Raw genomic sequence first — 23,332 nt, 5'->3', positions numbered from 1 at the left:
GCTGAAGTCAGATGTAACGGTATTACAATTGAGACAAGGTAACTATAAAGACATGAGGGAGGAACTGGCTGGAGTTGATTGGATGGGGACCCTAGCAGGGAAGACAGTGGAGCAGCAATGACAGGAGTTTCTGGGAGAATGAGACAACCATGGCTGATGAGGGAAGAGAAGAGACAGTATAAAATCAGAAGAAAAGGCATACAGTGTGGTGAAAAATCAATGGGAAGCCAGAGGATTGGGAAGTGTTTAAAAACCAGCAGAGAACAACTGAAAAAAGCAATAAGGGGGAAGAAGATAAGATATGAAGGTAAGCTAGCTAGTAATGTAAAAGAAGATTTCAAGAGTCTCTTTTTTGAAGATACATTAAAGGTAAAAGAGGGGCAAAATGGACATTCGACCACTGGAAATGAGGCTGGAGAAGTAGTAATAGGAGACAAAGAAATCTTGGAGGATCTGAATAGATACCCTGAACCATTCTTCATGGTGGAAAACACCAGCAGCATACCTAGAACTTCAAGCGAGTCGGGGTAGAGGTGAGTGTAGTTGCCATCACTAAGGAAAGGGTGTTGGGGTAGCTGAAAAGCCTAAAGGTAGATAAATTCCGTGGACTAGATGGACTAAACCCCAGGGTTCTGAAGGAGCTAGCCAACGGGATTGTAGAGGCATTGGTGATGATCTTTCCCGAATCACCGGAGTTGGGGAGGGTCCCAGAGGACTGTAAAATGGCTAACATAACACACTTGTTTAAGAAGGGACAGAGGCAGAAGACAGGAAATTATAGACTGGTTGGCCTGACCTCGGTTGTTGGTAAGATTTTAAAGACCATGATTAAAGGTGAGATTGTGGAGGACTTGGAATTGCTTGATAAAATAGTGCAGAGTCAGCACAGCTTTGTCAAGGGGTGACCATGCCTGACAAATCTGCTGGAAGTCTTTGAGGAGTTCCTTAATGAGCAAGTTCGACAAAGGAGAGGGAATGGACTTGATCTACTTGGATTTTCAGAGGGCCTTTGACAAAGCGCCACACAGGAGGCTGCTAAATAAGATAAGAACCCATGGTATTAGGGGCAAGGTACTACCATGGTGAGAGGATTGGCTGTCTGGCAGAAGGCAGAGAGTTGGGATAAAGATAATTCAGGATGGCAGCTAGTGACCAGTGGAGTTCAAAAGGAGTCAGTGTTGGGACCACAACTAATCACGTTACACCTTAACAATTTGGACAAAGTAACAGGCAGCATTGTTGCTAAGTATAGAGATGACACAAAGATAGGTGGAAACACAGGCAGAGTTGAGGAAGTGGGGAGGCTAAGAGAGTGGGCAAAGAAAATAAAGATGGAACATAATGTGGGACAGTGGGAAGTTTGTTAGGAAGAACAGAGGCACAGACTATTTTCTAAACGGGGAAAAACTTTGGAAATCTGAAGCACGAGAGACTTGGGAGTTCTAGTTCAGGTTCAGGTCGGAAGGCTCTGGCACCTCACTGGCTCCTAATCGTGCAAATAGGAAGTGTGCAGTGAGAGAGAAAACAGCTGACAACATACTCAGCGTGGATAGGATATATGACTGAAACTGTAAGGTAGTGGGTTGATGATAGGGTTTTAAAAAGGAAAGGAACACTGGCCACAGTCCAATGCAGTATAGAGCACGCTGACTTCCTTCTCCCTGGCCATCCTTCAGCATTGACACTCTCTGTATGTTGAACGTTCCTGGAACAGCCGTCCTATTGGCAGCTACACCTTTGTGCACAGAGGGAGCTAAACATTAGAGGAAGGACAAAGTCTAATGCCATGCACACACATAGCTCCCACTGCTTGCAAATGGTGTAGTAGGCTCCTCATCGGTAGCTGTACCGTGCTCACCAGCATGCAGCGCTACATACTGAGCTGGGGGGGCGATGCAGGAGGACCAGAGGTTCTGCAGGGTGTTTCTGGGGAGGCAGCATTCTTCCATACAGGTTGTCGCGTGGTTGGCCAAACCTGCAAGACTCCAGAGAAAGATGGTGCCCCGGTCAGTGGTCAGAAGTAGTGTGCAATGACTCTGACTGCATCTTGGTTAATTCAATGCAAGATCTGCAGGAGCAAGGAGAGTGGCACTTACTCATTTGGCAGGGACACAGATGTTGCTGCATACCTGTGGGGGCATCCCTGGCATTCTTCTATGAAGGCAAGATTCTCTCCTTGTATGGGGTGAAAATCTGAATGTTGACAAACATCCATCCCTGCCCTCTCCCTAATATCCCACCAGACAAGCTCACTCTGCCCTATTATGGGCTGTCTTCTCCTGTAACAACAGAGAAGTGGAGAAATGAGTCAGGTAACAGTAACTGTTAGTGCTGGTGCAGAGATGGATTGAATGTAAGGTAGCAGAGAGAAGAAGGTGGCACCTACCATGGTGGAGTGGAGCAAGTCACTGACATTCTGCAGCACTGCTGGCCATTCCCCCACAGCCTGAAAACAATGACCTTGGAACAGGCTGGAAGGGTATGGTGGTGTGATGTCTTTTGCTGATCCTCTGGAAATAGGACACCTCTCCTCTAGACCAGTCCATCCACCAGGACAACCAAGTCCCGATCAAAGAAGCACAATGTCATCTTCTCCTTCTCCACCATGTCCCAACTCTGTCTTTGACCAAGCAGGGCAGCTTCAGAATGCCAGTGCTCATCCAGATGCACAGCAGCCTTTTAAAGTTAACATAGGCACAAGAGGTGCAGGTCTTATGGCAAGTATCTGCTGAGTAGTAGGAACAACGTTTGCTAAGATGGGGTGGAAATCTGAAGCAAGAGATATCTTGGGCAGGGTAGGTAATTAATGCAATGAGTTTGATAAGACACAGTTAAAGACCTTGCTAGGCCTTGTGGTGAAAAACAATCCAAAAAACTCCACACAACTCATTCTTAGCCAAACAAACGTGAGATTCAGCCCATAGCTTTTAAGGCGAATCTTAAAGGAGGAAAGTAGAGAAGCAAAGTGATACAGGAAAGGAATTCCAGAGGCTAATGCCTTGGTAATGCAAGATAGATCTGCAAATTGTGGAGAAATAAAAAATGAACATGCCCAGGCACCAGATTTGGTGGTTTATAGATCTGAGTTGGGAAAAGAAGAGACCATTACGGAATTGAAAACAAAGATAAGAATTTTAAAACTGAGGAATTCCCTCAATGTAGTGTCAGTAGGCACAAGTGTCAGATGAACAGGACTTGGTCTAAATTAGGATAGAGACAAGAGTTTTGGACGAAGCTGACGGAGAGCTGAACTTGGGAGGCTGGTGGGGAAGAGTTTGAAAGAGAGATATCAAAGGCAGTATGATGGTTTCTGCAACAGATAAGCTGAGATGAGGGTGAAGTCAGCAATGGTACAGAGGTAGATTTGGCACCCTTATTGATGGCAAAGATATTTAGCTAAAAGCTCATCTCAGAATCAAGTATGATGCCAATGTTACAAAACCTGATTCAGCCTTAGATAGTTTCAGGAAAAAAAATGGACCCGATGGATAAGGATCAGAATTTGCTAGGAGGACTGAAGTCAATTGCTTCACTTTTTTCAATAATTAATTGGAGAAAATTTCAGTTTATCCAGTACAGGATACTAAATAAGCAGCCTGACATTTTAGAAATAGTGCAGCAGTCAAGAGAAGTGGTGGTGAAATAGAATTGAGTTTTATCAGCGTAGAGGCAGAACCTGCTTTCAGACAATGTAATCAAGAGACAGCACTGAGATGAGAAATATGAACGGGCCAATGATAATCAATGCAGCACTTACAGGAATCGGTAAAGGAATAGGAAAATCATCTATTCAAGTTATTCTTTTTTACAGTTTACAAGATAAATATGGAAAGAAGGAAGGACAGTGCCACCATTTGAGTGACGGAAGAGTGGCATTAATAGAGGACAGTGCAATTAACCATGTAATAGGTTGAGTCGGATAAGAAGGAAAGGTTTTTTGCTTAATTAAATAGTAATCTTATAAATTACTTCTCTCAAGAATCCTGTGGTACAGTGGCAGTGTCCCTCCTCTGGGCCAGAAACTTAAGGTTCAAGTCCTACCTGCCCCATGAGGTCTGTCATAACATGTCTAAACACTTGATTTATGAAAATAACTTGCTTATGTTTAACATTAGTAGAAAACTCTTAAGTTGGTTTTGCTTAAACATTGCTTGATTCTCAATCTGCGTTTGGAAAAATAGCACTTTGCATTTGTCTGATCTTAGATTAATTAGATCAATTAGGCATCAGTGGGTGTCTAGTCTTGATGCACAAGCCTAGGAATCTACAAACAGCTGTTTTAATTTGGCTTGAGGAAGTATTTAAATTGTTCAAAATTCACACATTAAATTCTGAACGGTGGGTAGCTTCTAGCACCACTCAGCTTTCTTAGTATCCATTTATGACATCTACTATTCACCTAAGTATATTAACTTTATCAGACTTCAGACTCAAAGTCCACACCTTCCCTATGTGATGCCTTGTCTCTTTTCTCAGGTATTTCAAAACAAATCTACTGTACTTTGATCTAACAAGTACTCACACCTATGTGGCTTAGTTTTTCTCCAATTCACTATTTGGCTTCCCTTTTGGATCTGAGCCCATTACTTCCATATTTCCTTTTTTTTAATTCCTCCAACCATCATGCCTATATTATTTTCTCTAACCTCAGGTGAAATCCTCAATCCTTTGTCTCCTTCCATCTCCTGTTGATTTACCAGGCATTGGTTGCTTTGGAAATAATCACAAAATTATCCTCAGTGCATCTCTTACATCTCCTAAAAGTCCAAAAGACTCAACAGCCAGTTTACCAGTAAAAACTTTAATGGTTACACTCCACTTTCTCCCTGCCCTGCATATCTATCAAAAGATCAGTCTTGCCAACTTTCTTCCAATGTGGGTAACTCTCAATTGCCCTCTGAAATGGACTAGCAAGCCATTAAGTTGTACCAATCACTACAAAGTCTCAAAGGAATGAAACATGATGAACCACCTGACATCACCTCAAGCACCGGAAACGCTAACAGCAGAAACAGCCCTGTTAACCCTGCAAAGTCCCCCGTAGAAGCTATTGCCAAAATTGGGAGAGCTGTCGCACAATCGAGACAAGCGTCAGCCTGACATAGTCATACTTATGGAATCATGCCTTACAGATAATGTTCCAGACAACACCATCACCATCACCATCCCCATCCCCATCCCTGGATATGCCCTGCCCCAACAGCAGGCCAGATCCAGCAGAGGTGGAGGAACAATGGAATACAGTCAGGACAGAGTTGCCCTCAGAGTCTTTAACATTTACTCCAGATCCCTTGAAGTCTCATGGCTTCAGGTTAAACTTGGGCAAGGAAACATCTTGTTGATTACCAGATACCGTACTCTCTCGGCTGATGAATCAGTACTCCTCTGTGTTGAACGACACTTGAAGGAAGTACTGAGGATGGCAAGGGCACAAAATGTACTCTAGGTGAGGAATTTCAATGTCCAATGCCAAGAGAAGCTTAGCAGCAGAACTACTTAGCAAACTGGTCAGGTCCTAAAGGACACAGCTGCTAGGCTGGGTCTGCAACTGGTGGTGAAGGAACCAGCAAGAGAGAAAAGCATACTTGTACTCATCCTTACCAATTTGCAGGTTGCAGATGCATCTGTGCATGATAGTACCAATAAGACTGACCACCACACAGTACTTGTGAGAAGAAAAGTGCCATAATCACATAGAGGATATCCTCAAATCAGGTTTTTGGCACTATCCCCATGCTAAATGGGACAGACTTCAAACAGATCTAGCAACTCAAGGCTGGGCATTCCTGACGCACTGTGGGCCATCAACAGGAGCAGAATTGTACTCCAGCACAATCTGTAACCTCATGGACAACGTATCCCCCACTCAACCATTACTGTCAAGCCAAGGGATCAACCCCGATTCAGAGGGCAGTGTAGGAAGGCTTGCCAGGATCAGCCTAAAAATGAAGTGTCAACCTGAAGTCACCAAACAGGGCTACTTGCATGCCAATAGAGATCAAAGCGATTCCACAACCAACAGATCAGACCTAAGCTCTGAAGTCCTGCCACATCCAGTCATGAATGGTGGTAGATGATTAACTAACTCACTGGTGGAGGAGGCTCCGCAAACATCCCTTTCATCAATTATGGAAGAGCCCATCAGAGCAAAAGATAAGGCTGATGCATTCGCAGAAATCTTCAGCCAAAAGTGCCCTGTGGATGATCCATTGTGGCCTTCTTCAGTGGTCTCCAGCATTACAGATACCAGTCTCCAGCCAATTTGATTCACTCTACATGATATCAAGAAATGGTTGGGGGTACTGAATACTGCAAAGTTTAGGGACCTTGACCACATTCTGGCAATAATACTGTAGACTTGTGCTCCTGGACTTGCTGCTCCTCTAATCAAAATCTTCCAGTATAGTTACAACACTGACATCTACCTGACAATGTTGAAAATTGCCCAGCTTTGTCACATACATAAAAAGCAGAACAAATCCAACTCAGCCAATTACCATCCCATCGGTCTACTTCTGGTCATCAGTAAAGTGATGGAAGGTACCATCAACAGTGCTGTCAAGCAACACGTGCTCAGCAATAACCTGCTCAGTGATGCCCAGTTTGGTTTCTGCCAGGGCCACTCAGCTCCTGACCTATTACAGCCTAGGTTCAAATATGGAAAAAAAAAACTGAATTCTACAGGTGAGGTGAGAGTGACAGCCCTCGATATCAAGGCTACATTTGACCCAGTGTGGCATCAAGTAAAATTGGAATCAATGAGTATTAGGGGGCAAGCTCTCTGGTAATTGAAGTCATACCTGGCACATAGGAAAACGGTCATTGTTGTTGGGGGCCATCCTTTGAGGTCCAGGACATCTGTGCAGGAATTCCTCAGGGTAGTGTCCTAGGCCTAAGCATCTTCAGCTGCTTCATTAATGACCTTCCCTTCATCACAAGATCAAAAGTGGGAATGTTCAGCATCATTTGCAACTTCTCAGATACTGAAAGCAGTCCATGTTCAAATACAATAAGATCTGGACAATACTCAGGTTTGGGCTGACAAGTGGCAAGTCATATTCGTACCACACAAATGCCAGGCTATAACCATCACCAGTAAGAGAAAATCTAACCATCACACCTTGATATTCAGTGGGGATTCAGTGATAGTAACGCCATTATCAACATCCTTGGTGTTAACATTGACCAGAAACTCCAATGGACCCACCACATAAAAATTGTGGCTACAAGAGCAGGTCAGAGGCTAAGAATATTGCACCTCTGTAAGTAACTCACCTCTTAACTCCCAAAGCTTTCCATCACCTAAAAAGGCACAAATCAGGAGTGTGATGGAATACTCCCCACTTATCTGGATGGGTGCAGGTCCAATAATTCTCAAGGAGCTTGATACCATCCAGAATATAGCAACAGCTTGATTGGCGCCATATCCACAAACATCCAATTCCTCCACTACCAATGCTCAGCAGCAGCAGTGTGTACTATCTATAAGATGCACTGCAGAAATTCACCAAAGATTTTCAGCCAGCACCTTCCAAATTCATGAACACTTCCATCTAGAAGGGCAACAGATACATGGGAATACCACCACCTTCAAAGTTCCCTTCCAAGCTAATCACCATCCTGTTTTGGAAATACATCACTAGTCCTTCAATGTCACTGAGTCAATAACCTGGAATTCCCTTCTGAATTGCATTGTGGCTTAACCCACAGCAGGTGGACTGCAGCGGTTCGAGAAAGCAGCTCACCACCAACTTCTCAAGGGCAGTTAGGGACAGACAATAAATGATGGCCAGCCAGCAAAGCCCACATCCCATGAACGTATCTTTAAAATTCTATAAATTAAAGGTATGAAGCTGTATGGGCATAGCGCAGGAAAATGGTGTTGAGATAGATCAGCCATGATTTTGATGAAGGCTGGTGCAGGCTTGATGGGTAAAATGACCTACTCCAATTAGTATGTAACATAATTAAAAAGAAATGAGCTTTAACTGATGTGCATGTAGCGATAAGCATTTTGTCACTTCAGAACTTGAAAAAGCATGCAATATTTTTTAGTACTGTAATGCAGCCAGTTGGAAATGTTTAGTCAGAACCTGCAAACAATTTCACTCAAAACCATATTAAAAAAGGGAAAATGCATTTAGATGTTTGTGTCTTGACTGTGGAAACTATTTCCAAACTACACCACATAATTTTAGAACATTGAATCCATCTGAAGTTAATGGCAGATTTTACAAAATCACTTGCCATTTATTTCCTGGAATATCAGTTAAACATGTAATTCCCAAACAAGCATTTGTTTTTGTCACTCAACATACAAAATAAAATCACTTGAACACATAATGTGGTATCGAACATATAATTATGTTAAACGATCAGTTTTGCAACATTCCACGGTCATATGATCCCGAAGTTATTGAGAGTGAGATAAAGACAGGTATTTAACATGAGATCAAAGAAATCTTTATCTGAAGGTTGGCTAAACCGTTGGAGAAGAAACTATTTTTTTAAAAAATCACGTTTAAAATCAAGTTTGAAGACACCTCCTCTGAACTCAAGTGCAAATAAAATATTTTTGCATTGCATATAATGCTCAACACTACACAAACTATAGAAGATTTGGACCCAAGTCACATAGACAACTGACGCTTTCTAATGAAAACACAAGATTTATTTAGGTTATCTTGCGAACTGCGTGATTTATCGTTACTAAAGGCGAATATACTGTATTTGGCGCACTCACTAAAAATCAAACTATAAACCGTATGATACCATACATTTTTATTTAATTTCAAATGCCCAGCATTTTTAGCCTCGAGCAATTCCACAAATGTCAGTTTCTCATTGTGCTCAAGGCAACGAGACAAAGTATTACGATCTGTACATCTCCGGCGTGAAGAGTACAACCATCAAATCATGAGACTTTCTAGCTACTAGTTAATAGATGTTGAGCACAACTAATAATTTCCATATTTCACAAATCTGGCTACGAAACTGAACGTTTACAAAGGGGATTTTAAAAGAAAAAAAAACTTACCATGAAAAATGATGAAAGAAGTCGCTAAATCTCGCAGCTGCTTCACACTCAAGTTGATAGAGCTTAAGCACGAACATAAACAGCAACTAAAGTAGTCAATTGTAACGTACTGTATATGTAACTGTATGAAGAATAGAGATCACACATTCAGAGCTGTAATAATTTGGTTCCCACCAGGCTCTCCACAGCAGCTACACTGCTGCGATCCTTGGCTCTGGCTCTGCTCCTCCCACACTCAGTGCGACACCCAAGTCGCTACAAACAGCTGGGCAGGGGCGGGGTACGCATGCGCACGCGCTGCCCTGAACAGCGGGATCCACGCTCCGACACAGAGCGCCGCAGGCAGGCAGGCGTCATCAGAGGGGGTGATACTGACGTCATGACGTCCCGCCGCCTGTCCGAACGCATCGCCGACGCTCACCGCAACCTTCAGGTCGCAAGGTGTAGAGCAGGATGAACACAGCAGGCCAAGCAGCATCACAGGAGCGGGAAGGCTGACGTTTCGGGCCTGGACCCAGGGCAGGAAATGGACTGCAATTCCCAGAGCGCACCGCGGGTACCTATCACCCCGCCCCGGCCTCTTGGGAGGCACGTAAGATGGCGGCGGCTAGGGGTCGAGTTGTCCTGAGAACCGTGAAAGAAGTTATTGTGCAGTTCTGTCCCTTTGAGTCCAATGTTCGCGGCGCCAGGTAGGAAAGGTCTCAGAATAAAGCTTCATTTCCTACTCGTTCTTCTGGTGATTTTTGTCTTAGTTTGATAGTTTGCCCCTTTGGTGAAAACAAACTGACTCCTCAACAGAATTAATTGTATTTTCTGGAAGACATGAATCCAGTTGCATGGAAACTGCGGTGCCATAATGGTCTGAGTTCCTATTGTAAATCAATATCAGTATCAATATATGTCCTTCATTTTCGTTTTTAAAATCCAAGCAACTCCCGGTGCTGGAAATCTGAAACAAAACCAGAAATCGCTGGAAAATTTCAGTTGGTCTGGCAGCATCTGTGGAGAGAAAGCAGAGTTAGCGTTTCGGGTCCAGTGACCCTTCTTCAGAGCTGATGGCAACTTGAAAGAAGCATCACTGGACCCGGAAAGTTAGCTCTGCTTTCTCTCCACAGATCCTGCCAGACCTACTGAGATTTTACAGCAATTTCTGTTTTTCTTCCTCCACACTCCGATTATGCCTATGGAAGATTAAATAGCAATGCAGATATTGGAGATTTCTTTTAAAAAAAGCAATATGCTGAAAATCTGAAATAAAATTGGAAACATTTAGTTTATCAGGCACTGTTAGTGGAAAAGAAAGTGGAGCTGAAGCCTTCACTCTGCTTTTGTGTTATCTGGAAAGAAAAAAACTATGCACAGTGAAGCTGAAGATGCTAAGTCAATTGCTGTTACAGGGAGCCACCATGGATATGACTGGGAGAATGGTGTCTGGTGTAGCCCTTTTGTGATTCCATATGCAGAGGATGTGATATATGTGGCCTATCAGAAAAATCTTGAGTTAAATCTCAGAGCCTTCTGACAAAGACACAGGATGGGGAGTCAGATCTATGTAGGTAAATGAAGAGAAATATTGCTGCAAACCAGGATTTAAGGGAATAATTTTGGACGGAAGGGAAGTGGTGTTCTGGAGGAATATGCGCTTGGGCCACTATTGTTTACAACGCTAAGGATTTAGTTCAGAAAGTGAGCTAATGTTGAGGAATTTAGAGTTAATCTGAAATTAAGTGAGGATGGCTATAGCCAATAATATGGGTGACTGCACCAAAATATAAAAAGTCACAAACATGCCTGCAGATGAATACGCAAGGATGAAGATGAATGGTGAACTTACCAAGGTATGGCGGTCTGGTCACCCATATCACTCTGTTTACCACACTTTGTCCTTACATTTTCAATGCCAGTTCACTTTGTATATACTGTGAGCAGACCTCAGTGCCCAAAATGAGATGAAATATAATAAAGTTCCAAGTGCTTCTTGCTGAAATCCTTTTTCGAAAAATCTCATTACTGTAAACCAAAATTTGATGTGTTTAACTTTCCTCAACTACATTATATTTACTTGCCCTAGTCAGTAAAATTGAAGTGTTAGGGAACAAAACTGATAATAGATTGTGGAATGAATTGTTCAGTGCAAATCATCCAGTGATAGTCCTCAGGCTTATGCCACCAAGCAGGGAAATGACAGTCACTTTCTTTTTACACTGTAGGTTTCTTAAAAATGTAAATATTAGGTTATTTAAATAACTTATTAACTCCCAGTTCCCTGGACAGATTGAGATTTTCAATATGTTTATCCACTTTTAACATATATTCATGTCTACTTTTAACTGTAAAAGTATATTTGACTGTTCTCAAAGATGCTCCTCACTTATCTAGATGGTTGGCTTCTTGAAGGGGGCATCAAGCCTGAGAAATTTATTAGCATTCTTTGAAGAGATAACAACAATGATAGATAAGTGTGAAGCAGTGGCTGTAAATGTATTTAGATTTTCAGAATGTTTTTGATAAGGAACCGCACATTACACTGTTTAATAAGTTAAGAGACCATGGTATTGGAGGTCATATATCATCAAGGAAAGAGGATTGGCTAACTAATAGAGTTACAATAAGGGGGACATGTTCAGGCTGGCAGTCAGTAACTAGTGATTAGTGCTGGGGCCATTATTATTTATTTGGATGAGGAAAATAAATTTAAAATTGTGAAGTTTGCAGATGACAAAAATAAGAAGGTGAGTGGTGAGATGATGCAAAGATTTTGCAGGTGGGTAAAGACAGTTAAGAAAGTGGGGGAAATCTTGGAAGATTGAATTTAATTTGGCGAAATGTGAAGTTGTGTCCTTTTTGCCAGGTTGAATAGAGGAGCTGAATATTATTTAAATGGAAAAATATTGATCTTATTTGGTGAAGACTTGATGGGCTGAATAGACTACTTCTGTTCCAAAATCTTAACAGCTGTTTAAATAACTCTTGCAGCTTTCAACTATCTTTTAAAAGGTCTAAAGCTTAAGAATCATGTTTTGGTCATTACACTGATGAAAATTGGATATGATTGAAGGCAGCAATGCTGTAAAATATGGATTTACATCTGAATCGTGATTGACCATTCTTCCCGTTTCTCTGTCTCCGTTGCATCTGTTACAGTAAAACCAATGCATCACTTTCGTTGAACTAAGGATTCTTCCCCACACTGCTTAATGAGACTGGTTATGTCTGACCCATTTTCCACAGTTCTGCCCTCACTGGTTGCCTTCCCCATTACACTCCACCCAAATACACACAGCAATAATACAGTTGCCCTTGTCTTCACTTCTGTGCCATCAGACTCTGCATTCAAAGGGCAACCCTCCACCACCCCCATGAGATTTCACCATGAAAAATATCTTTTCTTCCCTTCCTACTCTCCTATTAGCATTCTGCAGGGGCTGCCCACTGCCCCTCTTGTGCTCAACGCCTCTTCACTCAATGGCACCATGCCATGCAATCACAAAGTGTAGAAGGTGGAAAAACTTCTTTATTATCTCCTCACTGCCCACTGTTCAAGGCTTCACGCGAGCACTATACTTTCAGTCTAGCCAACTGTATCTACTGTTCATAATATAGTCTCTTATACTTTTTTGGGACTAACTGCGACTAGATGACTGCTGTAATGAACATCTCTGCACTGTCTGCAAGTATGATCCTGATCTTCTGGCCACCTGCTATTTCAATATGCCATCTTGCTTCCAGTTCCGTCCTCGTTCCTATTTTAATATTCTATGAAGCCCAACACATGCTGGAGGAATAGCAGCTCATTTTCTGCTTGGATGTTTTACAGCCTTCAAGAATCTTTCCCATCTGTCTCATTTGCTCCTTCTTTTCTGTCCCCTTTGTTTATTTGCAACATAAAACACAAGTTTTCCAGACCTGTTCAGTTCCAAAAAAGTCATATCGAACTCAACATTAACTCTGTTTGTCTCTATCTACAGGTGCAATCACACCTGCTCACTTTGCATTTAACAAGTCTTAAGCTGCACCAGTCCAAGCAACTATTAATTTTGTTATGGATTCAAATTTCTAAAAGCTTTCTCACTACAAAATTAAACTGCCCTACTTTGAACAAGGGTGGAACACTTGCAGTTCTCCAGTCCTCTGGAGCTACCTCCATATCTACATGCACAGTTTCCACCCTTACTTAAGCAGTATCTTGACTGAAACATAGAAAATCCTGAAGAGTCTTGACAGGGTACATTGTGAAAGGATGTATGTTTTTGTGGGATCATCTCGAACTCAGGATCTCTGTTTCAGAATAAGGGGTCACCATTTAAGATGGCGATGAAGAGAAATGCTCTCTCGCAAAGGGTCATGTGTTTGCAGCCCTGCTTCTCCAAGGCAGAGCCTTCGACTATTTTAAAGCCAGTGGTATATAAATTCTTGACAAGCAAGACAGTGAAAGGTTAACAAGGACTGTTGGGAATGTGGGATAATCGGATCAGTCATGATTATCTTATTGCATAACGAACAGGCTTGATGGGCTGATTGTTCTACTCCTCCAAATTCATATGGCATTATAGTTACTTCTCTTAATGCCATTGAATACATTCCATTCAACCCTAGCGACTTGTCTTTACAATCAGCTTTTTAATAGCCGTTCTTTATCAACTTGTCATGCACGTGGTATGTCAACTACCACTGCATTGTTTTCTTTCTTGGTGAAGACAAGTGCAAAGTACTTAATTAGCATCTGAGAGATAACCAAGACAACAAAATGTGAGGCTGGATGAACACAGCAGGCCAAGCAGCATCTCAAGAGCACGTGCTCCTGAGGTGCTGCTTGGCCTGCTGTGTTCATCCAGCCTCACATTTTGTTGTCTTGGATTCTCCAGCATCTGCAGTTCCCATTATCTCTGAGAGATACCAGATCTGTTTTGTGGTCCCTAATTGGTTCCACTCCTCCTTTAACCATCCTGTTGTTGTTTGTATGCCAGAAGAAAATCTTTGGATTCCTGCCTTTATGTCAGGTACCACTTTTTTTTTTCCTCAGACTCTGTTGTTGCAATTGTATTTCCTTTCTCAGCTCTTCTCTGAGCTTTCTATATTCAGCTTGGTTCTCACTTGTGTTAACATTTGACATCTGTCATATAGACCCTTTATCTGATTCATTCTACACTCTACTTTGTTACCATTGAACTCCGGCCTTGATTGTTGTCCCTTCATCATGCAAGAATGTACATCAGGTGTACATGAGCCATCTTTTAAAAAGTAGCTCGTTTGGTGACATTTTTATCAACTAACGTTTGATTTTGTTTACCCAGAGCTGGGCTCTTCAATGAAGTATTTTTCCCTCTTATATTGCTGCTTGTTCGTCTCCCAAGCTATTTCAAACCCCGTACTGTAAGACTATCATCGCAGGGTCCTTGGCATATCCTGTCATAGCAACAGGTAAATGGGACTTGGGGTGGCAAGAACACAAAATCCAAAAGAAATGCGAGACTTCAATCCCTCACCAAGAATGGCATAGTAGAACCACTACTGACCAACTGATCAAGTCCTAAACAATAGAGTTTCTTCACTCAGGAGGTCAGAAAATTAACAAGATGGTAACATTTAATTGACCTTGCTTTCACAGATGTAGCTGTAGCTGATGCCCGTGACATCATTAGGAGTGATGCTACGACCATACCAAACCTCCTTAATATATATCAAGGAGATAGCCCAGACCCTAATTTTTATCTTCTATAAAGGCAAGTTTAAGGTGCTGCATTTCATTTGTAATTCGATGGTCACACTACTAGGCGTTAAGCAAAGCACACTTTATTCTTATCCTACGGTTAAAATACAAACAAAAGAAAGAAGAGTCAGTATAAAAACTTTATTGGAAATCTTAACAGAACAGTAGATGATTTAACTACTAAACAGCAACTGTTCCAACATAGCAATATCTCATAAACATACTTTTGGCAAAGGCAAATTCAGTAAAATAGATTGTCTCACATGCAGTGTTTCTCCAGTCCGGGAGAAAAGATGTGGCTGAGAGAGAGAGAGACGGAGCAACTTCAATAGCCAGCTTCAAAACCCCAACAAATACTGAAACTGAACTAAAACCCTGGTTCTTTGGGAGCCTAACACCACTCATTTTTGCTGCTTGTGTTGTACCAACCCCTCTCCAAAAGTAAACCCAGGACGAAATGCACCTCTTAAAGCCAAATTTCGTCATGGTGCCCATCACACAGTCATTGTGAGCCAAAGTCCTACCTTTACTTGCCTCTGTCATGTAGGCTGAATGGGATAGTTTACAAACATACCATAACAAATGGACATTTATGTGGGGCTGAAAGCATCAGATGCAGAATTGTCTTCAACCACAATCTGTAACTGCATGGTCTGGCTTATGCCATACGCAACTGTGACCGTGAACCCAGGAGTCCAAACCTGTTCAGAAACACTGAGTAATGCCCTTCTGATTTCCCTAGCATCATAGATGCAATCTTCAATCAATTCAATTTTCTCGGTGTGTTGGGTAAATGATTGAATGCTGCAAGGGTTATGGACCCTTACAACTTACTGGCAGTAAGACAAACAAGAGTGGGACTTACACAGTTAATGGTAATGCCTTGGGGATCATTGTAGAATAGTGACCTAGGCGTTCAGGTCCATAGTTCATTGATAGTTGTGTCACAGGTAGACAAGGTAGTGGTGAAGGTGTTTGGTGTGCTTACCTTCGTTGGTCAGACATTTGATAGAGGAGTTGGAATGTCATATCGCTTGTTGTACAGAATGTTGGTGAAGTCACTTTTGGTGTACTGTATATGGCTCTGCTTGCCCTCCAGTAGGGAACAGATTATTAAATTGGAGTGGGTGCAGGAAAGACTTGCAATGATATTACCAGAACTGGAGGGTTTGAGTAATAAGGACTGGTTGGATAAGCTGGGATATTTTACACTGGAGCGTAGGAGGTTGAGGGGTGATCTCGGAGGTTTTTAAAATCATGAGGTATAGATTTGGTGATAGCAAAAGTGTTTTCCGTAGAGTTCAAAATAGGCATAATTTTAAGTTTAGAGGAAAAAGATTTAAAAGGGACCTGAGGGACAACTTCTTCCCACATGGTGTGGGGTGGTTCATTATGTGGAATGAACTGCCAGAGGAAGTGGCAGATGCAGGTATAGTTACAACATTTAAAAAACATTTGGACAGGTACATGAGTGGGAAAGGTTTAGAGAGGGATGGGCTAAATGCAGGCAGGTGGGACTAGTTTAGTTTGGGAAACTTGCTCAGTATAGGCAAGTTATACCAAAGGGTCTGTTTCTATGCTGTATGACTCCATGACACTCTAACCATTTGCTCCCCTAGCCAAGGTGTACCAATACAGCATCTGTGTGTCCTGACAACAAAGAGCAGGACAAATCCTGTTAAAAATACTGCCAGACTTGCTGAGTTTCTCCAGCAATGTTTTTGTACAGAATGCAAGTCAGGAGTTTGGAATACTCTCCAGCTGACTTGATGAGTACAGTTAAAATAACACTTGAAGAGCATCAACAGCAAATCACCAACTTGACTGGCATCCCATCTATCACCTTCAGTGTTCGTTCCTCCATTACTGATGCACAAGTGGCAGCAGTGTGCACCATCTGTAAGAGGTACTGCAGCAACTCACCCCGGCAGCACCTTCCAAACCCTTAGTTTTCTTATTTTAGTAGGACAAAGGCAGCAAATGCATGGGAACACTACTATTTAAATGTTGCACTGCAAGTACACAATATCCTGACTTAGAGCTGTATAGCTGCTCCATCACTATCATTGGTATCAAAATCCTGCAACTCCCTTCCTTTCAGCATTGTGTGTACCTACCCTCCAAAGACTGCATCAGTTGCAGACAGGGCATTTTTTTTTCAAGGACAACTAGAAAGGGGGGATATATGAGGACTAACCTTGCAATCCCTAGACCCTGTGAAAGAATTCTTAAAAATTCTAAGTTGGTCATTATTTCTATGAACATGTGTGTTTCAGAGTTCAGTAATGTTAATTAAAATAAAACAGTGCATTTTGCTAACTGCTAAAAAGAGGCAATTTTTTTGCGAAAAAAAATGTTTTGCAAATGTGAGACCTTGCAAATGTATGCTTCTACACTTCTGAAAGTGTATTTCTCACTTGAACAGGAAAAAAAAGCATGAAAAGACTGTTTTGTTTTTATTTGCATAGTTTGTGCCCAGTTACATTTTATTTTCAAAATTTTGTAGGGAATTTCTTGCTGCAGTAGGAACAGAAAAGGCACGCCTAACAAACTCTAATTGCCGGATTGTAGCTGATGTAAAGCATGATGAGACGGAGCCTGTTATATCAGTCACCTTCAGTAAGTTTTGCATTACTTTTGAGTCCACTAAAGGTCAAAGATATTAAAAAGACACCCAGATTTCATTCCCTGGAAGTCCAGATGGTAAATGTTTTGGTCTGCAGGTTTTAATATGCAGTTTTGAAAGAGGCAGTCCGTATTTTTCTCGCAGCTGTCTTTCACCATCCGGGGATTGATGTCCTCCATATCATTTTTTCCATAACCGATTGTCAGTCCGAGCTGCTGTTTAACATCTGCCATTGACTGAAGCAACTTGCTTAGCCTTAAGTAAAAAAAAGTCCTGATCTAAACCTCTATTCCTCGCTACTTGTCTCTTGTCCTTTGAAACGATCCTGTGTTTTAGACTTTCCCCCTTTTTGGTTTGGTATCAGTTTTATCTGGTTACATGAGTGTGATGCACCAAACTCTACCCAGCCGCATTTGTGCTGCTTTGTAAAGTACGATGCAGAGGCCAAATGTTTATTTGCATGTGATGAATAATAAGAGAAGGAATATACGTTTCGCTCAGTTGAACATTGACTGGTTGGTAGTGAATAAATACATTGATAATGGTTTGACAGGAAATATTGCTGCCAAAATGACTTATCATGTGCAAGGGGAGTTAGTAAGGGAGAACATTCAGGAAAAGGAAATGTTTCACAAAATGGTCAACTTTCTGTGTCAAACTAGAAAGTATTTTTGTGCCAACTTAAAATGCTTTATTTTAAGAAAGAACTTACAAATTAGGAGCAGCAGCAATACAGATAATCGCTGATTAGTTTTTATTCCAAATTCTAAATTCATCTGTTTCTGATAATCTGTTAGATTCTTGTTTGGCAAGGAAATCGGTCATCTGCAAATACTTTCAATAACTCTGCCACTACTGCCTTCTGAGGGGGAAAGAGTTCCAAAGTTGTACAACCCTGAGGGAGTGGGTTTAAAAAAACCCTCATCTCTGTCCTTAAAGGGCAACCCTTACTTTTAAAAAGTGTCCCCTAGATCTGGGATCACCTGTCTTTTACAGGTTCACCTTGGCAAGACCATTCAGGATCTTAAATTTTGAAGAAATCACTCTTGGCTGTTCTGAACTCTAGCGCAAACCAACCCAACATTGTCCAATCTACAACAAAATAATCCTGCTTATTCCAGGTATCGATATAGTAATAAAAACAAAGTTGCTGACAAAGCTCAGCAGGTCTAGCAGCATCTGTGAAGGAGAAAACGAAGTTTACGTTTCAGGTCCGGCGCCCTTCCTCGGAGCAAAAGAGAAGGCCTGATAGGATGTAAATTTAGAGTTATTATTGGATAATAGAGTTGGTGAGGCAGAGCTAAAGAGAGTGGTACAAGGAGAACCAAATAAACAAATTTGGAGCATTCAGGATGACTGAGGAATGGACCAAGATATTACAGAGAGGATTGTCTGTTTGGAATACTAGAAAAGGAGGGAAGGATATATTGTGTTTGTTGGCAACACTCTGGAGTTGGTAGAAGTGACAGAGAATGGTCTGTTGAATACTGAAGCTGGTAGGATAGAAGCTGACGGCAGGGGCATTCTGTTGTGAAGCAGGATGGTGACAGGGTGAAAGTAAAGTACAGAAAATGAGTCCTCCAACACAGTTGAAGGCCAAGTCAGTCATGGTAGGTGCAGGGGATGTTTGCTTGAGGTGCAAGGTAGACAAAACATTGTTGGTTTAGAAGGTTGTATAATCAAAACAGATGCCATGAGGGAGAGGAATTGGGAGACTGGATGTGAGGAAGTGTTCTGAGTTAGAGCGAGATGGTGAGCTGATGATACTTCGTGATAGCCAGAAATGAAGATAAAGTGAGGGTCAGAAAGAAAATCTGAAGTAGCTGTGTGTAGGTGAGAGAAGGGTGGAAATTTATAGCAAGGTTAATAAATTAAGTTTTATGATTGAAGGCGAGTGTAGGAAGTAAGCATTGTTACAATATTGGCATAACAAAAAAAGGCTGTTGTTGTATTTAAACAAAAATTAAGCACATGTTCGGAAAATATGCTGCAACCATGTTGGTACCCATAGCAGCGCCTTTAATTTGGAGGAAGTGAAGGGAGTTAAGAGAAGTTGTTCAGTGAGCAAACGGGTTCAGGCAGGCAGAGAAGGGTAGTTCTGGATGGGAAGTGTTGGTCTACCATTAGCATACAAGTGGTAAATTATCAAGCCATTCTGGGGAGCAACAGAGGTCTAGAGAGAAAAACAGAAGTGTGGATGCTGGAAATCAGAAACACAAACAACAATTGTTGGAAACATGCAGCAGATGACCCTGCTTCAGAACTGATTATAGCTGGGAAGAATGTAAAGAGCGTATTCCAGATGCAGTGCAACTGGTCAAACTACATGACGTTACACAAAGCACAATTTATATAAATACTAGTTAAAACACAACTAATGAGAGAGAAATTTAGAATAACTTAAATCTATTGGAAAACTTAAGAGTAATAGAAAGTCATATTACTAAATAATTGTTCTAAAGTAGGAGCATCCCGTAAACACACCTTCATAAAGATGGAAAACTCAGACACAGATTGTCACGTGCAAGTCTTCCAACCAGGAGGAAAACATCAAGAGAAAATTCAGAGAGAGAGTAGCAGCCAGAAGACATTCACTGAAGCTTCCAATTTTTTTGAGCTTCTGATGCTGCCTGGCCTGCTGTGCTCCTCCAACTCCACATTGTGTTATCTCTGACTCCAGCATCGGCAGTTGTTACTATGTCCTCCAATTGTTTCTGGCACAGGATTCTGTGTATTTCTTAAAGTAGGAAAGAAGTTAAGCTTGATATGCTAAAGGATTGAAATTACAATGGTCACTAATGTTAGATTATTCTGCAAATCACTTGAGGGTTCTCACTTGCCTGTCCTTTCAGAACTCTCCAGTGTTTCTTGACTCTCAAGCTCCTAGCCATAGTCTACAACCTTTGCTTCAGCTCAGCTGCAGCACATTGTTGAACATGAATTTCTTGTGGCAGAGTGTTCATATCCACCTGTCCTGAGGGTGTGACACAATATGCCCAAGCTTTTCAGTAAAATAATTAGTTACTTTTCTATTCTCTGCAAACAGTGGTTATTGGGCTGCCTTGTTTGAGGGTAATAGTTCTTTTTGCCTTTGAAGTGAAGTGTTGTATGTGGTTATGTGTCATTTCACTCATTGCACATTGTCATTTTGATAGCACTTCTGCACTCTATTTCTACAGTGTGATAGATTAGATGATATTGGCACAAATGTAAAATATCGGAAATGTATAACAGTGCTCAACCTTGTATTTTTATTGAAAATGTATTCCCTACTACTGCCTTGCATTTTCCCACTCTATTGGAGCCTTCTAGGCTGAAATTGAGAAGAAAAAGCGCAGAACCTAAATTGTTGACGCATTCAATACTGTTCTTAGCTGACCATTAAATATGTAGGTATTTTTTTTAAAATGTACCAGTATCAAGTTCCCATTCAACTTTGACTTGTTTCTTAATTGAATAATTGTTTTCATCAAAGTAAAATTTGTAAAATTTACTTCCTTTCCTTATTTACAGTTGACCAGAAACAAAATTTTGACTTGTTTAGTGCAGAATGTCGTATCCAGAAACCCAACAGAACCTGTGATAAGAATATTAGTGTGATAAGCGCTTAGTTAACTGCAAGTCTGTGACTTAAGCAGAATGACGTTAGTACTGAAATCAGCATCCGTGTTTATAGTTTAATGGAATTTCAAAAAGCCTTAAAGTAATGAACTTTCATATGACGATTCCTTTGCCTTTAGAAATCTCTCGTAGCTGTTTTGTCATCTATAACGCTGTCTGGAATGCAGAAGTTAAAATGTTATTTGCAGAAACAGTTCAATTGATTTTGGAAAGCCCCTTCTTGGTAGTTCATGAGAAATTCTCTAAGTCTGTGTGTGTTAGTGAGACCATATTTAAGATTGTGACTCTTTATTGTAGCCCTCTTAGCTGTTATGCCATCTATTAGAGGAAAAAAATATTTTGAGGCAATTATGTCAGCTTGGCACAAAACCATGAAATTTGAGTAGCAGAAAATTGGATTTTTAAATTTTTAAACCCTAAGGGTGCAGTAAAAAAGGCATTATACATGCACTGTGTACCATTTTGCAGTATATATCATTACAGAAGTTGTATTTTGGTGATGTATGAAATTATTTCATTTTTTCCAAAGGTTTAAAGCACACTTATGAAAATAAAACTCCAAAATTGTATTTAAATATATTGTGTGAATGCTCAGCTTTGTATGAATACTGTTTGGCTTGTTTATTTTGAAGTAGTTATGATAACTTCTTGATTCTGTCAAAAATTTCTTTTTTTCCGACAGATGATGGAGAAAGATTGATCATGAAAGCAGCAAACTTGACAAGCAGGGAGATGTTGTCATTTTTCCATGAGAAATGCTTTGCAAAGGACCCTCAGGCATATGAGAAGGCATCAAAAAAAAGCCACTAACATTAAATTGGGTATTCCCGTTATATATTCATTTATTCCTGAGCATACTTGGAAAACCAAGCCTTGCCCAGTGCAAATGATGTTTGACCATTTTAGTTTAAAAATGGCAAGCTTGGCAAAAATGGAACTGATCAACATGTTAAAACATCTTTTCACTTCATCATTCAGGTGTCATTTTAAAGATTAATTCATCCTGAAGTAAGATGAAAAAAATATTACCAGGACCATGGGGAGTTGTAGTTTTTCACTAACTATCAAAATAAGTGATTGTGAATCCTAATTTATTGCCCTATTGTCATATTATGCCTGTATTAGCCACTTAAGTCCTGTCAATTTAACAATATTGTGTTTTAATAATTGGTATTTTTTGTTGATACAACTTGCGCCACCTTTTTGTGTCTATATCAGTGATTCCAAAATACAACTGAGGACAACAGAAAGTTATATGCAAATAAAAGTCATTTGTCTTCAGATTCTTAAAAAGAACCTTGAATTTAAAAAGAATCTTTATTTTTTTAAGCAGCAAATGTTAGCCACTTTTGAACTGGGTGCATTTCTTGTCATGAATAGAATTGACAGAGCTGTTACACATGTTTATCTATGTAAGGACTACAGTGCTGGTATTTGAAAATCTTCTGAATTAACGTGAGTATGATTGTTTCCCAAAGACCTTGTTAAATGATAACCATTGAAATTCCCTTCAAACAAGAAGTGGATGTGCTCATTTCCCATAATATTACATAGAAAAAAAACTTGCATTTATGTAATGCTTTTCATGGTCACTGGTTGCAAAGTGTTTTGTAGCCAGTTGCGTACTTTTTAAAGTGCTGTGTAGGAAATGCAACAGCTGATGTGTGCTCCCCAATTGCCCACAAAGACCAATCTGATAATGACTAAACAATTCATTTTTGTGATGTTGATTAAGACACTAATTTTGGCCAAGATACGGGAAATAACTCCTTGCTCCTCTAAATAATGTGTGGGATCTTGTATATTCCAACAAAGCAGGCAGATGAGGCAACGGTTTAACATCTGACGTCGAATGTGATATTTCCATCAATGCAATACTCGCCCAATATTGTCATGTTCAGTCTGAAGTGGAACTTGACCCTGAACATTGTGATTCAGAGACATGTCTGCAACCAACTGACTGTGGCCAATCTACACAGGAACAAATATTGTGGAATTCAAAGGAGAATGTCTTGTAGCGTTTACCAATTTTACACCTTCTAGGACTTCCTTCAGGTTGGTAGCTATGCTCCCAGCAGCTAATGTTTTCTGTATGTACCGAAATGCACCCACACTAAGACTGCTTTGTGTGTTACTATTCTGCTGTGCCTACCATTAATGTGGGTGGCAGTACCTGGTAACTAGAGTATGTTGAGTAATGTAGCTGTCAGGATTTTTGTGTGTCTCCGTGGCTCCTGTTCTGATGGGGTAACAAAACAAAATGTCTTCACGGATTGTTGTGTTAGAAGTTGAACTAAACCTGCTCGTCTCCTGATTTGGCCAGTTTGAGGGTGAATTC

At 40.8% G+C, this 23,332-nt stretch overlaps 2 protein-coding genes across 4 annotated transcripts in view; one reads left to right on the top strand and one right to left on the bottom strand.

The window, feature by feature from the left end:
- Positions 1-9,256, bottom strand: part of pag1 (phosphoprotein membrane anchor with glycosphingolipid microdomains 1) — a 159,165-nt gene extending 149,909 nt beyond the window's left edge. For all 3 annotated transcript variants that reach the window (XM_048529727.2, XM_048529728.2, XM_048529726.2), the window contains exon 1: positions 9,038-9,256. The gene's annotated coding sequence lies outside the window, so the exon portion shown is untranslated. The remainder of the gene's footprint in view (positions 1-9,037) is intronic.
- A 171-nt stretch (positions 9,257-9,427) lies between these two features.
- mrpl53 (mitochondrial ribosomal protein L53) lies at positions 9,428-22,290 on the top strand. The gene is made up of 3 exons (XM_048529732.1): positions 9,428-9,726; positions 17,254-17,366; positions 21,677-22,290. Exons 1-3 carry the CDS (start codon positions 9,635-9,637, stop codon positions 21,802-21,804), a joined length of 333 nt encoding a protein of 110 aa, XP_048385689.1. The 5' UTR covers positions 9,428-9,634; the 3' UTR covers positions 21,805-22,290.
- Positions 22,291-23,332: the final 1,042 nt, after the last annotated feature.

This window comes from Stegostoma tigrinum, chromosome 5, assembly GCF_030684315.1.
Source record: "Stegostoma tigrinum isolate sSteTig4 chromosome 5, sSteTig4.hap1, whole genome shotgun sequence".
Lineage (NCBI taxonomy): Eukaryota > Metazoa > Chordata > Chondrichthyes > Orectolobiformes > Stegostomatidae > Stegostoma > Stegostoma tigrinum.
This window is presented reverse-complemented; position numbering and strand designations above follow the sequence as displayed.